Source organism: Neopelma chrysocephalum, unplaced genomic scaffold, assembly GCF_003984885.1.
Source record: "Neopelma chrysocephalum unplaced genomic scaffold, ASM398488v2 Primary Assembly neopelma1_59, whole genome shotgun sequence".
Taxonomy (NCBI): domain Eukaryota; kingdom Metazoa; phylum Chordata; class Aves; order Passeriformes; family Pipridae; genus Neopelma; species Neopelma chrysocephalum.
Window position 1 is genome coordinate 12,447,678 of NW_020897714.1, and position 18,605 is coordinate 12,466,282.

The 18,605-nt window shown below is 36.8% G+C and overlaps 1 protein-coding gene across 5 annotated transcripts in view; it reads right to left on the minus strand.

Moving 5' to 3' along the window:
- Positions 1-7,677: 7,677 nt before the first annotated feature.
- Positions 7,678-18,605, minus strand: part of NR2C1 (nuclear receptor subfamily 2 group C member 1) — a 50,889-nt gene continuing 39,961 nt past the window's right edge. For all 5 annotated transcript variants that reach the window (XM_027679901.1, XM_027679902.1, XM_027679899.1 and 2 more), the window contains 5 exons: positions 18,000-18,121; positions 14,748-14,887; positions 12,724-12,861; positions 8,774-8,879; positions 7,678-8,233 (listed from right to left, as the gene is read on the minus strand). In XM_027679901.1, the coding sequence (XP_027535702.1) occupies positions 8,059-8,233; positions 8,774-8,879; positions 12,724-12,861; positions 14,748-14,887; positions 18,000-18,121 (681 nt within the window). In that variant the 3' untranslated portion in view covers positions 7,678-8,058. The remainder of the gene's footprint in view (positions 8,234-8,773; positions 8,880-12,723; positions 12,862-14,747; positions 14,888-17,999; positions 18,122-18,605) is intronic.

The window sequence follows — 18,605 nt, forward strand, 5'->3', positions numbered from 1 at the left end:
TACAGAATAATTTAGTGTTTACATTTTACCTTAGAAGAACTGTTTTTATTATGTTTGTCTACTCCATTGCCATTCCCTCTGTTCTTAGTATGGAAAGTCACATAAATTTATTGTGCAGTGGTTCACAACTGTGGAACATATATTTGCAACCATGCATGTAATTCATTTTCTTAATTAAACTATGAAAAAAATCCAACAGAAGAGAGACTAACAAATAAGAGCACACTATGCAGATTTTGAAAATGTTATCACTTCCTGCCCCATCCTTCCAAAATTGCAAAGTTCCACAAGTCTCCACAATTCAGTGGCCAATGCTCTAATCCAGTCTCTAACCATAGTTTCTCTCACTCGAGTCTAAACAGTGCAATCTCTAATGCTTTCACTAACATATTTTTTAGTCGTTTAATCCATATTATTTCCCATATGCACAATGGAAGAGGTTTTTGTCACTTGGGTTCCGTTGATTTAAAAGGTTTAAAGATAAATTCATAGCCTGGAACTAAAATGAAATGTTACTAAAAAGCACATATTTTATAATTTTCCAAAAGCAATCATATATGTACCTCTGTGAGAACAGTTTAGTACTTAAAAACCCTAGAGTAATAGATTTACTGGCACTTTTAGAAAACACCTGTCACTTTGTAGGAACTGTCTGGGTTACGTCTCCAGCAGTAACTCTACCTTCATCTTTGATTTTCCAATGGCAAAATTTCCCTGGTTACAGAGTGAAAGGAAAACTCATTTTAGAGCTGTTCCTCACCTAGCCTTTGTTAGCCAAAGTACATGGCTGTCAGTTTGCTCCCTAGTAAAACCCTAAGATGAAGGAGAATTGAAGTCATCCGAAGGGAGCTTAGACACCTCATGAACAGCTTATTGGAAGGGATTAGACGGCAGGTCTGCAAAGCACCAGAAATCTGCAGGACCAAACCTGCAGGGGCTGCTGCTCACATGTCTCTTGCCAACCAACTTTCTTGTTTAGGGAGTTGATATTACCAGGAGGTTCAGAGCATGGCAGTTTGGTCCTCTGGATGTCCAGTGGACAGTTCTGCTGAGTGAAATGCATTTATTAATTCACAGTGGAGCAGTTCCATCTACTTTCTCTGCTCTCACAGGCAACTCCACCACAGTTTAGTTAAAAGCATTCCCAGAACATCATTTTTGTGCTACTCCTTTTCCCCTACCACTTCACACAAACACAAATAAATATTCCTGTCTCCTTATTAGCATCCCACCCATTTCCTCCTAATCACAGCACAGTTAACTTGAAAATATATTTAAGCAAGCATTACTACAAGATCCAGTTACTAAAAAATAATCAGAAAATGCATCTGTTCAGCCAGTATCAATGGCCACAACATCCTGAACCATCCGGATGTTGATACTTTAAGATGGTGATAGTCCAGTGGTCCAAACGACTTGCTCTGACCTGCAACAGCAACTCAGAGGACACACTTGGTTCCTACACTCAAGCCAAAATGCACAATGTTGACTTCTTCCAATATTCATGTATGAGAAAATTGTATTCTGTATGAGCTGTTGTACATCAGAGCAAGGGTAGGGCTGGACACGCGAGAGCTCGAAGGGCAGAGGCAGGGTGAGTGGTCGAGCAGGGCCATTCACAGGTGTCTATTAATGCAAGGCTTTTTACATATGTGAAAAAAACAGAGAAGCTCATGAGAGAGATGGATTCCTATGATGAAGTACAAATGTTCTTTGGGTTTATTTGACAAAGGTATGAGGAGATAAGGCAAGACTGGGTGCTAGGGATGTTTGTTCACAGAAAAAGAGAGATGCCACAGGGAAACGAAGTTGGAGAGTTCCCAGACAAGTTTTTGCTATTCACCAAAAGAACACCTTTCTCTAGAGAGCTCTTCCTCTTCCCTTCAGAGGTCACCAAAAGGCTGTAGAAAGTTACTGGCATAAAAAAGACAGTAATTCATTAGCAGTCTGGTTGGGGAACAGGGCCCTGTGGAAGTTAGCAGATCCAGTGGAGGGCCACAAAAATGGCCAAGAGGGCTGGAGCACCTCTGCTATGAAGAAAGACTGAGAGAGTGGGGGTTGTTCAGCCTGGAGAAGGGTCTGTAGAGACCTTCTAGTGGCCTTTCAATAATTAAAGGGGGCCTACAAGAAAGGTGGAGAAAGACTTATTATCAGGGCCTGTAGTAACAGGACAAGGGGCAATGGTTTGAAACTGCAAGAGGGTAGGTATAGATTGGACATAAGGATGAGAACAGTTGGACTGGATGATCTTAGAGGTCTTTTCCAGCCTCTGAGTCTATGAAATTCTATATGATGAAGGTAGTGTGACACTGTAGCAAGTTGTGCAGAGAAGTTGTGGATGCCCTATTCCTGGAAGTGTTCAAGGCCAGGCTGGATGGGGCTCTGAGCAACCTGGTCTACTGGAAGGTATCCCTGCCCATGGCAGGGGGTTGGAACTAGAGGATCTTCAAAGTCCCTTCCGACCCAAACCATTCTGTGATTCTGTGTGCTGAGGAACTTAAGTCTTTAAAACAGAGGCAAGATAGAGCCTGGAGTAAATTTTGATGGGGAAGAGACTCTAAATACTTATTTCCAGCTCTCATAATTAATAAACTTGTTGTATCATCCAAACTTTATCTTTTGCCAGTGCCCCTTAGAAACATTTTCTCTGCAGTGTGTCAGTGGGTAATTAATTTACTTCATGATAAAAGCATTTCAGAATTTAAACATGGAAAGAACGGTAACTAATTTTTCATTTGGGATACTGTTCAGGGTTATCTGCACATCCATGCAAATGTCACATTCATTTATAATAGAAGACAAAGGCTAAAAAAACCCACTTTTTCAATTATCGTGGAGAAATAAATTCTGGAATAGACCAAAACTTGTGCTAATTTCACCATTCTAAACATTAATAAATTCATTGTTTATCCAGTAGTATTTAAAATTGAGATAAGTTTACTTATCTCAATAAGGTCTGAGGTCTGTTTCTTTCAAAAGAAAAAAAACTTTGTTCAACCATACTATAACTTTCAACGTAAAACTGATCCATAATGAATCAAATACTAATTTTCAAATATCCATTATGGCATTATATGACATGAAGATCTGTGATCAGGGTTCATTACAATACATATTTTTATATAGTATTTTAAAAACCAAATCATTGGTAAATTAAATTTTACAATAAACTATTGATTTTCAAATTCATAGGCCAGAAAGTAGTAAGCATGGAAACAAAGGGTTAATAGCAACAAAGATTAGCAAACAGCAAGATATTGCAGCTATCACAAATCCCAGAGACTGAATATAACTGACAATAGTACATAGTGTAAAAAAAAATGTGAAAGATCCACAAACTCTTTGTAATCATATACAGTGTTCTAGGTCTATAAGACAATCTGTATAAAACACTAACAAACTAATAGGATATTGCAATTGTTTTCTATAATAGAAAGTTACAATTTATTTTTAAAAATACATCCAAAATAGAATTTTCTGATTTAGCCAGGTTTCAAGACATTTATAGTGATTTTTTTTATACAACAGCGAGACAACTACAGTGACATTGTATTGCTTACACTGAAACTGATGTACTACCAAACTGCAAAGGCTGAACAAAATGAACAGACCAGTTTCAAAATGAACAGACTGACTTTCACTGACACTGAAGACCACACGACAATAATAAATGTATGGACAGATAAGTCTGTAACTGTGCAAGGTATTGCAATGAATGTACTTTTGAAAAAAGTTTAAATAAAACAGTTATTTGCACTAGGAACTTTAGCAGTATGAAACAACCCACATATACATGTGCAACATATAGTTTCATTAAAAATATTTGAACTAGTAAGCTTGTTATGTGTAACAGTACTCTCAACTTTAAATCATAGGATTTTAAAATGCATAAAATTGTTTTTTTTCCTTTCATGTGATTTATATGAAAATTATTTTTCTTACTCTTAACATTGAAAATTTTGTTGAAACTAAACTTGCCCTTTCATTAGCAAAGAGTCATCTTATTTTTGGCTAGTAAATGCCACAGTTTGGTTAAATCCTGATTAGCTCTGAAAACGTCAAGACTGTCGAAGATCAAAAAGTTGAAAAATAAGCTAGAAGTGAAATCACAAAAATACTGAGATATTTTAACATCCATGGTGGAGTGAGCTTCAATACTCATATTTTTGTTAGCTGATTGACAATGTTACTGACAGAAACCACTAATATTCGCCAGCCTTTCATTCAATACCAAAGAACATTCTCTCACAAGACTATAAATGACAATAAATCACACAGGTGGTGAGATCATGTCATCATAATGTTAGAAACACTAAAGGCCTGAGTTGAAGGTAACTTGATATGCTCCATTTAACTGAGTAGGTTATGTTAAAATAACCAAAACAAAACCAGAACTTCACCATTTAGCTTTTTCATGAGCTGTGCATTACTGTCAGATGACTGCAATGGTTAACACGTATAAATAAGGAAAAACCATGTTCATTCCTTTATTTACCTGTTTTAAAGCTCCCATTCCTGAGAAAACCCAGGTATGCCTCATTCCTTATCAAAATCGTGAATTTATAGTTTAAGAATGATTAATAAAATAATTTAAAAATAATTAATGAAGATCTTGCTGAACAAAGTGAGTAACACTGAATTAACAATCTCCAGTATGAGAGCTTCTAGATCGTCATGAAGACAAGAGAGATTACTTGGCAGGCAGCACAGACTGGCTGCGCTCTACCTTTTTATCAATCTTGAACTTATGATGAAAATATATTATTACGAAAACGTAAGAAAACTTTTTTGGGGAAAAGGTCACCAGTAGTCAGAGCTGCTTGCAATGTGTTTGTTGTATGTATGCACTTTGGCTCTTTAGAGGTCCAAATGTCAGAGGTATCCAAGATTATAAAATGGGTGGGTTTTTTGTCCCGTTAATACACAAATGCCTGAATTTGAACGACCTCATGTGAAGCATGACCAAGGTTTTTGTACTTATGAGTTAACACATCCTAAGAAAGTAGTCTTGACCCAGCAGTCAGTGGTGATGGCAGTTCATGCGTTACTGCAGTCGGCTAACTTGTGTTCAGACTAGGGCACAAAGGGGAAGCAAGAACAGAAATCCAGAGAAAAAGGTTCTGATGCAAAACATTCCCGCACAACATTCTCCCCCAAAACATTCCAACACAAGGTAGAGTTTCACCACATTCCATGTGGGAAGAGCTCCACACTAAAAGCTGTCCTCCAGCAACTCAGTAAGTGCCAAGGCACAGCAGAGGGTGTGGCTCCATCCCATTAGGGGTCCACAGCTCTGAGTGCATTGGTCTGTGGATTGGATATGACCAATCCTGTAGCACTGTCCACCACAACACCCTTCTTTCTAAATGGGAGAGAGATAGATTTGATGGGTGGACTGTTAGATGGATAAAAAAGTGGATGGATGGTCACATCCAGAGGGTAGTGGTCAGTGACTCAGAGTCAGATGAACATCAGTGACAAGTGGTGTCCTTCAGGGGTCTGTATTATTTAATAACCAGTGTTATTTAATATGTTCATTAATGACACAGATGAAGGAATCGAGTGCACCCTCACCAAGTTTGCAGACGGCACCAAGCTGAGTGGTGTGGTTGACACACTTGAATAATGGGATGCCATCCAGAGGGACCTGCTCTGGATGGCATCCAGTGGACCCACTGGAATCTCATAAGGTATAACAAGACCAAGTGCAAGGTGCTGCACCTGGGTCAGGGCAACCCCCAGCATCAATACAGGTTGGGGGATGAAAGGACCGAGAGCAGCCCTGCAGAGAAGGATTTGGGGGTGCTGTTGGATGAGAGGCTGGACATGACCCGGCAATGTGCACTCACAGCCCAGAAAGCCAATTGTGTCCTGGGCTGCATCAAAAGCAGTGTGGACAGCAGGGTGAGGGGCAGGATTCTGCCCCTCTACTCTGCTCAGGTGAGACCTCACCTGGAGTGCTGCATCCAGGTTTGGGGGTCCCAAGCACAGGAAGGACATTGATCTGTTGGAGTGAGTCCAGAGGAGGGCCATCAAGTTGATTAGAGGGATGGAGCACCTCTCCAGCAAGGAAAGGCTAAGAAAATTGGGACTGTTCAGCTTGGAAAAGAGAAGGCTTAGGCACCTTCCAGTACCTGAAGGGAGCCTACAAGAAAAATGGAAAGAGACTACAGGGAGGAATGGTATCAAACTGAAAGAGAGTAGGTTTAAATTAGATATTAGGAAGAAATTATTTATTGTGAGGGTGGTGAGGCACTGGAACAGGCTGCCCAGAGAAGTTGTGGATGCCCCATCCCTGGAAGTGTCCAAAGCTAGGCTAGATGAGGCTTTGAGCAACCTAGTCTAGTGGAAGGCATCCCTGTTCACGCAGGGGGTTGGAAAAAGATGAGCTTTAAGATACCTTCCAACCCAAACCGTTCTCTGATTCTGTGATTCTATGATACAGTCTTTTATTACAGAGCTTGGGTGGAGGAAGATCCAAGCAGCTCAGTTAGTAGAATTGACAGGAACACAGAAATTCAGGGTCAGAGGCAGTTCTCAGATTCTTTTTGACTGGTTCTTTTTGACAGGTGCTGAGAAAAACTACAGAACTCAAGAACTACAGAACTCAATTCTCATTTAGTAGTCTCTTGGTGTTAGGGTGGCCTTGGAGCTGCTACTGCTGAGTGGGCAAGGGCTTCCTTTTAAGCTGATCTTTTGGCTAAGCAATTTTTGATGCAACCATGTGTTTCTTGATTGGGTGAGGCTCTTCCTCACCCAGTTTTGCCAGAGAAAGAAAGAGTTCATGCTAAATAGAACTTGGTCTTGATCCAAGATTCAGATAATCCTAAATGCTATTGTCTGAAATAGACCAACACTTTCACTGGGATACTTCTCTCACTTTAAGCAACAAGTAATAAATGTGCTAGGGATGTGTCAGTATTACTTGTCAAGTGAGTCACATGCCTCAAGATTGAAAAACATTAAAATCCATTCTTAGGTGGAGCCATGGAGTATGATTCAGGGAACATGTATGGAGTATCTAGACCCATTTCTAATGAGGAAAGGAAAAGCAGCAGAGACCATGCTCCTATAGGGAGGAGCACTGGATTTGACAAACTCAAATTTAAAAAATAATCATTCAGGACTGGTTGGAAAAGAGAACTACATAGCCAAAGGCTAACGATAATAAAAAAATAAAGACACGGGCACAAGTTAAGAGGCATCTAGAATGCCTCCATCACTGGGCACTGAGTATGAAAGAGGGAAGGGTGGGGTGAAAAAGCTTTAAGTTTTGAGACCAGAAAAAAAAGGAGTATGCTGTCTTTGAATATCTGCAGTACACACTTCTGTCAGTTTTTCACAGTATAAACCAGCTTATGTCTACCACAATGTGATACTACAACACAGTGTTCTGTTGCATCTGCAAAACAGTACTGACTCTTCGCTGCTTCACTTCTGATCAAGTGCATCAACGTAACAACAGAATATTTTAAAATGTGAACTTCCTCTACTTTCCCTGAACTTGTAATGGTATCCAGCGTTCAGTTCAGCAAGAAACAATTCTCTTCAAAACAAAAGCCAAAACTAAGTTTGGTCTTGTTTGCATGGAAACACTGGCCTTTTCAGGATGTTTGATCATGTATTTTCAATTTGATAAGTAAGAATGAGCTAGCAGCAAAACACTGAAAACACAACTTGGAGAGGAAAGTTAATTTATTTCTCTAAAACATCACACTAACTCAAGATACCTTAGTTCAGTCAAAGCTTCTTCAGTTTCCTCATAAGCCTGGACTTCATAAACAAATATTCCAAGTCCGTCTATCTACAAAAATAGGATAGACAATTCTTACTTTCTTCAGATATCAAGTTAATTTACAAGTCCTTGAAGATAGATGAAAAATAGGAAGCGATCCTATATCATAATACACTCCACCACGTTTCCCAAGTGTACTGGAAAGGAGGAATATGAGCCTTCTTTGGAAAGGTGCATTGGAAGGCTTATTACCATCTCTTGGAGACAGGGTATGCATTTACATCACCATGACTGCCATGGTACAGAATCCTGGACTGCTACTTTTATACGGCATGACCTATGATCTGGGAGTTGTAGTCTGCTGTCTCCATTCGCAGAATATATGGGATGATGCTATCAATCTGGACATTTCCAATTAGTCCTGCGAAGAACAGCTCTTCAGTGATGGCAGCGCTCATCAGCCTAAGAGCAGGCAATCGGAGGAGAAGTCTAGACAGTCTGGAAAATAAGTTTGGGAAAAAGTGTTACTTGGCAGATCACAGATTTTGGTGTTATTCACAATGAAATTATTAGTTAAAGAAGAGAAAAAACTGACAAGGGACATTACTGGTCAAAATTTGTTCTATCTAGTTAATGAAAGGCTTAAATATTTAAATCAGGAGAGCAGCAAATTTATGTTTAGTCATGTCTTTAACAGTACAGAACATGTGAGTATGCCTGTCAATTACATGGACTGTATAATGTTTGGATTTAGTCTAAATGAGAAAATATTCCAAATAGGTGCAATTCAAATTGAATGTTAATAATATTTATTTCTGATATTTAATTTTAGAAATTAATAATAAATGAGTAGACAAATAGTACTCATAGTATGTATGAGCGTACGCATAATATTTGAAACGTTCTAAAGGTAATTTTTTACCTTTAAGGAGGTAAGAAGAAAATGTACATTATCTATTACATGAAATACTGTACAAATCAGTACCATCAATGACTCTGAAAAGACAATCAATCAAGTAAGCATCTAAATTTACAGACCTGTAAGTATCATCTGGATATGCCTTTGTTACATAGTCCTGGAACTCCATATAAGCCTTTTCTTGAAATTTCTCAATCTGTACCACATTTTCTAGACCTGGGTGATCTGAAAAAAAAACCAAAACAAACGCTCTTCATTGTTATACCTGTTCTATACAAGCTGCATTAAAATCCATCCAGATTTTCCAACTGTAAACATACTGAAATAATTATGTGGTAGCTGCAGCAACTCCACTTTTAGTGGAGGACACTACTTCCTTATATTTCCCTTCCTCTATGCTTATGTTTTACTTAGCTTTTCATAAATAAAACCAGACATTTTGAAGAGTTCAAATAAATTCAGTGCTTGCAATGTTTACAATAATCTTGATGATACCACTCTTCTCTGTGTAGCAGTAGAACAGCATTGTTTCAATACACTGACATTTACTGAAATATTGTATGCACAAATAGTATTTGGGTGGGATGTGAAGGATAAAATTAAGATCAGCAGAAAAAGCAGAATAAAAAGCTGTGAACCATTTGTTTCCTAAAAACTGTGAAAGATATATAGCAGATAATTTTTTTTTTCAACTATTTGGTGCAAAAATTTCAAATGTGCTCCACATGATTTTTAGCAGTGATTGAATATTTGAAATCTTAATCTTGCTAAAATGAAAGGATATCAACCTAACTGCCAGGTCACATTAGGAAATTATTACCCAGTAATTCTGAACTCTCTACATGGTCTGTAATTTTTATTATCCATCTTAATGAAAAAATTTTACTGTCATAGTAGCATAACAAATCACATAGATTTTATTTTGCACAAATGGCATCTTAAATGAGCTGCCAAATTTTGTGAGATAAAAGACTGTTTCTAACAATCATGCTCCTCTCCAAATACACAAAACCAGTAAACAAACCCAAGAGATTTTTGCTCTGTGGATAAAGAAGCTTTGGAAGCAATTCAGCAGTTAGGTGATACGTTGGACTCCCCTCAATGCGTCATTTCACAGAGGAGTATTTTGTTCTATATAGTAATTCAGTCATTCTGAAAGCATGATTTCGAATTCATGCAGAGGACAAGAGGTTAATTAGTTCATACAAAGCAACATATCTCGAAGAGTTATCGTTGTCAAGTAAAATGCACCACTTCATGGCACTGCTTTTAGAGCAATGTCAGGAACGCAGCTAAAAGTCAAGTTCTGGAAACAGTACTTTGAAGATCACTGCTAGTACACTTGCAGCCAAGTCTTCTCGGCACACCCTTTACACTGATCTCTTTGCCCAAGGCTGTCCTGTGGCAATCAAACAGCTGGCTTGGCACAGAAGACAGAAAATCACCAGGGCCTACTAAAGCAGAGGTTCTTAGCCTAGGGCTCTGCTGCATGTGCAGCCCAGCCCCATTCTGTAGCAGAGCAGTAAAATACCTGCAATTGTAATTCCTGGCCTGTGAATCATTGCCAGAACAACCTTCCGTTCAAGATACTAAATATGACTTTCAGGTATATGAAGATTTTGTTATATGGCTCACAGGATCAAGAGTATTGAGAACATGTTGCCATTAAAGCAGATACATATCATTAGTAATGTGATCCTGAAAACATGTGAGCTAAAGAAAATTTTTCTCCATCATGTGACTGGATAGTCTTTTCCCAACATATTTTTCCTTCGACCTTATGTGTTGTCAAGTATAACTGAAAGGAGATAAATAAATTTAAATCTGAACAAATAAGTAAATATTGTTTTGCAAGTACAAGGTTCCTAGACTAGTATTTTCAGGTGTCTGACAGGACTGATTTTTCCAAAGGATTCTATCATAAGTCCTAGTGGACATCATTCTAAGAAAAAGGGCTTGAGGTATTCTTCCATCATTTTCTTTGTATGTGTACAATGTGTACTTGTACAACGTGTACAAGTTCTCAGTATAGGAATGCCATGAAAGGACTACTTTGGAGTAAGAAACCTAAGGGAGAATTACATCTCCTGCAAGCATTATCTACTAAAATTAAACCAGCAAACACCCTCCTGCCATTCACTTAGAGAAAATCTCTGCCTCTTCTGAAATAATGACAAAAAGTCCAGGCAACTCTTCAGTCCTCAGCAGAAAAGAAAAACTGCAAACATTTTAAAGCATGCTTAATACTGTGTTTAAACTCATGGTAGGTCCTGCTTATCAAGAAGCTGAAACTGTTCCTGTGATTCAGCGGACTGTAAAAGCAAACACATAAAACCATGCAAGACCTTCCTAGCCATGAGGACTGACAACAGGATTATGTTCCATAATGAAAACACACAGGGTCTGATTTTCATTAGGGATCCACAATAGAAGAGTATCACTGCAATATCCTCTGGGAATTTATCATCTTTCCTGGAAGGTTCTGACTCTACTTATACCACCTCTTATTTGCAAGAATTGTTTCATCTCAGTAGTCTTCCATTAATGCAATGCGCGCGTGTGTGTGTATCAATGGAAGATATGCAGGGTTTTGTTTGCGCACTTAGATGAATGCCATGAATTCCTGCTGATGCTGCCACTTTTACTGGGAGATAAAGATACTTCTTGTAGATACTACATATAGAAAAGATCATGCAAATATGAGGGAAACTGCAAAGCAAGAACCTCACAATATATAAATTCTATATATTAGAATTTACATTTTGGAAGTGTCCAAATTCCAAAAAAATTGCTCACCTCAACTGATATTTCTGTGAAAGGGTGAACTGCAACTGAATGGAAAAAGAAAGGTTTCTAAGATCTAATAAATCTACAGAACTGACAAGAACCAAATACCCAGCTCTCCTCCATGTCCTACACTACAGACAAGGGAAGGTCACTAAGATTCTGTCAGCTTTTTAACATCTGCTCCAATCTTTTCTATGGGACATCATCATCTACAAAAGGCAGAGCAACAAGTATTAAGGAAGCTGTTGATGCCTTTAAAACTTTCAAATGCAAAAGGGAGTGACTGAAGATTTACTTTCTAAATGTGACAGTGAAAAATTCTTGGAGATACAGAAAGTACTTGAGGTTTATAAATTTTTCTTTTATCAAATATTTGGTTTTGGCTTTATATTAAATCCCAATTCTGAATGATGAATCTAAGACCTGCAGGATACTGATCTAATATCTGAATGCCTTTAGTGAAAAGTTAATTCTACAACTTTCAAATAAAGAAAATTAATTTTGTAATTTCTACAGTCCAGTTATACTGGTGACACAATCTAACAACTCAGTCACTATCTACCATAACCATAGGACTCTTTCCTCCTTATTGTAGACTAATCACCCATAAGGAAAAAATAATTATTTTACCTTCACTGTCTAATATATGTGCATTAACACTACAGAGAGTACATTAAGCAAATAGTGTTTAGAAGACAGAAAAAATAATAATATAAGGGAACGTTTGTGGTGTTCACTCACCAGAAATGCTATTTGCATTATTAAAATATCTGTGTGGAGTAAGGTGATGTTTCTGTAATTTTGCATGTGAGAATCGATGACCAGAGAGATAAATCTTTCATACGTTAAAAACCCAACTTCAATCCATCTCAGCTGGATGTGCAAGAGCAACACTTCGGAAAATTAAACTGCAGGTCCTCAGAAAATGTACCCCAGAAAAGAGGCACATAATTAAGAGCAATATAGAAATAAATTAAAAGGAAAAAAAAAACAACCAAAAAACCAAACCCAAACCAACAAGAAGCATCAGTGGCAGAGGTAAGAATAAGACTCCCAAATAAAAAGAATTAAAGTCCCCCTGCAAAAAAAGTCCCCAAAGCAATATCCAACTATTTACATTAAAAGATTAACCCTCCTCTTCCTACAGTCCTCATTACACACCCTCCAAGATTCCTCAACAAATGAGGCAGTAATTCTGCAAATAACAGTATGATGAAACAGGCAGAAGTTATATGGCAACAAATAGCACAGTTAAAGTTTTACATTTGGAATAATTACATACCAGGGCTGAAGAGGACGATAGCTTTCAAATATGCATATTCATATCCATCTAGACAAAGCTTAACCATGCTGTTACAGAACTCTTGCAATTTGAAGACATGCTCCATTACTAGTCTTCCTCTGTCTGTTGGCAGCTTATCTAAGTCAACACACACATAAATATAAAATGCCAAGTCAACACACATGCAAAAAATGCGCTCACACTGGAATATTAAAAATAATTATTTTATTAGATTCAAACACTGGGAAATCTACGCCATCTATAAATTCCTATTAGGTCTGAATAATCTTGACACCAACAATTATGGACTATAACAACCCTTTTTCCCCATTTCAATTGTACACTAAGGACTCCTCCTGCCACTAAAGCCTCCAGTAATCAGGCATGGACTAGAGCTTGAAATGATCAAGGAAGGAAGAGACTATGTGTAAGTAAAGAATACACTGCTACTGCAGATCTCACTCTATGTCTCAGGGTCAGGTGCCATGCAGCAGGTTAGTGTACAGCTTCATGGGTTATCTTAATCAAAGACCACCCCACTGCTGCAAAAAGTGTACTATACACCTTCCCTGATTTGCATTGAGGGGAATGTGGTTGGTGCATAGCTGTTCCCTTTGGGTCAGCCTGAAAATCTCGTTCCCTTCATAATCCATCAAACTAAAGCCCCTGGACACCACAAACTTGTTATCTCTTGGAGATACTGCAGCTGGCCTACTGCACAACTGGTTTTTGCATTCAAACTGAATTCCCTATTTAAATGGTAGAAATACGGATTTGTAGTAATGATAAAACCATAATTAATTATTAAAATACCTGTTTTGGTGAACATGCTTTAAAAATTACATAGACCATATTTACAGATTCAATTTATATCCCCCCTAAAGACAATCACAGTTTTGTTAGTATCTTTAGCTAATCCAGTACATTTTGTAGTTGGGTCAGGTTTTTTTAAACAATTGTTATTTATAGGAGCATCTTGTGGATAGTTTTCAATCATGAAAATCCCTCAGCAGTAGTTCTTTAATTACCTAATCATAAAAGAAGATGAAAAATCTATAGTCAAGTGAGCTGTTTTTTTCCAGCTGACCAATCTGTGTTTGCATAGCATCAACAACAGTGAATTTTCATATCCCTAACAGCAAACAACTCAAAAATCTAGTCAAACCTGAAAATGCTTAGATTTTTGTATGTGCATGTGCCTTATTAATAATGAGTTAGGACTATGAACTGATGAAGACTACTGACTGGTTAGCTTTTAGTGCTGACAACCTTCAAGCACACAAAGCAAGTTCACAAGCACACAAAGATGAGCTAAAAGTCTCCTCTCCTGCTCAGAAGAACAGAATGAAAGAGGTCAACTGACATGTCTTTCATTTGAATAAAAAATATGCCAAAGATGCAGAACATAGGATTAACAAAGAACAAAGTGTATTTAGGGAAGATCTGATGAAGACTTGCATCTAGACTAAAACTGGTATACAGAAGTCAACAAGCCAAGTTATGTAAAGGAAGTGTATCACCAAGTTGGCGTTCAGCTGCTTTGTGTCACAGCTATGAACAGAAAGGACAGGTGGGTCATTACTTTATACACTTGATACAGGGGAATCATATTCACAGTACACTTGTGTTCTCAACATGGATGTCGCCCAAAATATTCCTAATTTGGGCTGATGATATTAACAGAACAGCAGAACACTATTAGACATTACCATACATAATAAAATCAACCCCAGTAAATGCTAACCCATATTAGACAGATGGATAATTGTTATATATATAGGTATATTTATTTCTTTTTAATTTGGAGGTAAATATTAGCATAGCTGATTTTTGCAAAATTGCTAAAAAATTCTATCTTGTGAACTGAAGTTTCTAATATTATTTGTTTCAATACTAACCATGAAATTCTGTAAACAGCAAACTTACATTAACAACTGAAGGATAAGTAAAAAGTTTCTGTGCAGTTCAAAACTTAAAAAACAAGCAATTCCCCAAGTCCGATGTGTGCACAGTATACAACTTACCTTGCTGTAAACTGCCTTGAAGGTGATTAACAAACGCAGATAATATAGTTGCCACATTCATAACTTGTGAACATTGTGCTAGACCAAGCGTAAAAAGTTCATTCCAGCAGGCTTTTACTAATGATATGCTGTTATCCTGTCTATTAAAAAACACAATAATATCACTTAATAAAACCAGCCATTTGCATTCACACTTCTTTTTAATTTGAAGAACACTTCATAAAACATTAATTTAATTCAACCATTGCAACCACTACCAAACTGAAGCCCTGTATCCTTTTTCTTTTCATGCTAGAATTAAAATACCTGGTTTAAAGTGACTTTTGTAAAGAAATTGACCTAAAACGAGATAGATTTCCATCACAAAAGCAAGCTGAAGTTACAATAAATGACAACTGTCGCAGCATACTCCATCATGCTAGTTTTCTTAGGATTTACACTAGTTTCTGAATAAAATTTACATGCATGGACAAAAAAAAAGTTTGCACTGTCCCTGTACTGTGGATGTAGAACAGACTCAAACGTCTTTTTCTTTTTTTTTCACTTGAAAACGGACAGGTCGGTATAACTTTTTAAATGAAGATACGTGTGAAATGGAACATGTGAGATCAAGCTTTCGAGCTTCCTGACTGCTATTTTCTGCATTCCTTTCATGTCTGGAATAAGGTTTGAAATACAGACTTCAAAGTACAAGTAACAGTCGTGAGGATTTCTTTGCTGAAAGAATTAGTCCTTACATTCAGCTTCATCTGTAGTCAGGATTTTTTTTCAAATGCTGAAACTTAAAATTAAATATATCAATGCAGTCCAGCCACTTCCATATTAGTAACCTAACTTTCAGTAATGGCAAGCATCTCTAATTCGCAGAGCTTAACAAGAGCTCAGTACCTTAAAAAGGAAATCCTACTAGTAAGGAGTCAAAGTCAGGTACCATGTTTCACAGTTTTATCCAGTGAATATAAATAATGGAAATATAAAAGAAGCACAAGACCTATCAAGGAAGAAAAGCATATTAAAGCTAGGATTTCAACTACAAAAATACAATGGAATAGATTTTTGCAAGAACGAAGATGTAATCTTCAAGAACATTTTTGATGATTTGCTGCAATACAAAGACGCCAAATGACACGTGAATGTAGCCTTGTTCTTAACTGGATTACACAAACCTTGCTGAGGGCAATGTTTTTTACTATGATCAAGTTCTTGGAAGACATGATACTGTACATATAGCTTCTACACATATTTGTCACATCCTCATTCAGCTCCTGTCAAAAGGACTATGCTGAGAAACAGTGAAAAAAGGGCGTACTGGCTACTCATCTGATATGTGTGCAGATAAACATATCATCTAAAGCATCTTTATGGCTGATCAAACTTAGACCAGAACCAGCTCTCAAGTTTGCTTAAGCGGCCTCAAAACACTAAGAGGCTGTAACCGGCCTGATGAATGTTTCAGTAGGAAACTCTCTTGCCTACCAAGATGCTTGTGCAGGAAGATGAACTAAACAGTGATTTGGTATCATTACCTACATGATTAGGCCAAAGGCAACTATCTTGATGTGACTAAGGAGAACATTGCCTGAGGAGGGAACCATCTGGATATCCATCCAATTATCCATCTTCCTTACAAAACCATTACTATGGTTTTGGTTTGGCTCATCAGCTCCATGAATTTCTCTTCATTTAAAAAGTGAAATGAGTCACCCTTCTAAAAGTCAAAATTATAGGACATAATGTGCTCAAACTAAAAAGACTGCATTAATTTCAAATAAATTTCCACTTGAAAATAGTTCCTATTTTAAGGCTCTTCAAAAGGAAAACTATATTGATGTTAAATGGTGTTTAAATATACTGTTGCCCATGATCTTGTCTGGGTCTGTAAATGCTAGCACAGGTGGATATTAACACTATTAAGACAGTTTACTCCTCCATATTTTTTACTCAAACAGAAAAATATATTGGGAAGTAACATATTAAAAGAACATGTGCAGATTTTTCTACAAGCATTTCTTGCTAAATCTTTTTTGAGAGACAGGTCTTCTGTATAATATTTTATTTTTAAAAAAGCAATTCCCATTTTTCATTAGAGTACTAATTTGCAGTGTCTCTCTGTTACAAACACCTTTAAAAAATGATAATGATGTAATGTACTATGTTAATCTGCTATGTATTTTTAAATTCTGCAGGGCAACAATTTCTACCGAAATAAAACATCATATTTACCTATTTTTTACCTTTGCTATTCTTTAACTATATAGAATATTCCCTTTTCCTTCTCCAAAACACAGGCTTAATTACACACAATATAGCGTTTTTCCTTAAATCGTGTAGAATCATTTGGCTTAAGCATCTGAGCAAACACAAATACTAATCAGATCATCCTTCTTTTGACAGCCTTCCTGGAAAAGGGGACAATCCCTCATTTTAAAATAGTATTCTCTTTGCTGCCACAGTCATACGCTATTTTAATAATGAATTAAAGAAAGACACTGCAGATGAGAGCAAACATGATTTATACTCCATTTTTGTCAGAGCTGATACAGTATCTTTATTTGTTTGATGTATCTTCATAAAATTACTTCTGAAAATAACATAAATCAGTTTTCCCCATGCAGTTTTGAGATGTTTTTTCATGACGATAAGCAACGGACTACTACATTTAGCTTATGAATTTTAAGTGATACACTGAATTCCAATGGAGAAGCGGGATGTTATACAAACTGTAAAAAGAATAGTAAGAATTACTTTCTGGTTACAGGAACTATTTTATTTTTAGAAAATCCTCTGAAATTAGACAACTTCATTCTGAATCTTTAATGAATCTAGCTGACCATTTTATTCATAGAGGTTATTAAAGGCAAAATTACTACTATTAATTCACCTTATAAAGGTAAAAATAAAAAAGGAGCTTTTATTTGATGATTGCTTGATAAGCAATCAGGACATTGCCTAAGGCTGTAGCTATTAAAAAACTGATAGGAATTCCTATTTACTAAAAATATACTGAAGTAGCAGCAGTGTGCAGGCATTTGATTGTTATAAATCTACTGCTTTTTCCTTCAAAACCCAACCAAAATCCTGAATTGGACTCAAATCGGGAGTAGTTTTAATTCCGAAAGTTTACCTTACTAAGATTTCTAACAGTTTTAATAAGTAGTTTTATATCAAAAAGTCCCCGAAGAAGATAGCGAAAATGAAAAATTAAAAAGCACATAGTCACAACATAAGTGAATAGAGTAACTGAACACTTACCCTAAAGCTTGGAAAGATGGAATGGAACGTGCCCAGTGCATGGACAAAAAAAGCAACCTGGAGGCAGACTCGCAGATATAGTGAACGTTAAGATAATCAGGCATAGGAGATGGCATGGTGAGCTGGCAATCATAAAAAAAGTGCAAGACTTTTTACTTTCTTCATAATATGTTTAGAAAAAAATCAGTCTTAAGAGTTTCTTTTAAGTGAAAAAGTAAATTTTTTTAAATAAACATGATATAATCCTGACATAAAATTGAATGACTGACTTTTTCATTATTAGCCGCACTGTTATATGCTATAGTAACTAAAAAGCAAGAAAAAAGGCAAAAATTCTGATTCGAAGATAAAGACTCCTGTCTGGGACACCTGGAGATGGAAAATCCCAAATAAAACTCAACTTTTGAGACACTCAAAGAATAAGAGAGAAGAATCACTGTAACTGGAATGAAGTTGCTTACACTAAAGGGGTTACCACAACTCCTGAAGAGAGTGTGTGTGAATTCTATGTCACATCTTTTTTTGTACTTTCAATTAATATTTTACAAAGAAATACATCAAAAATATTTTGATGTGTGAGTAAAATACCTAATACACAGCTGCTCC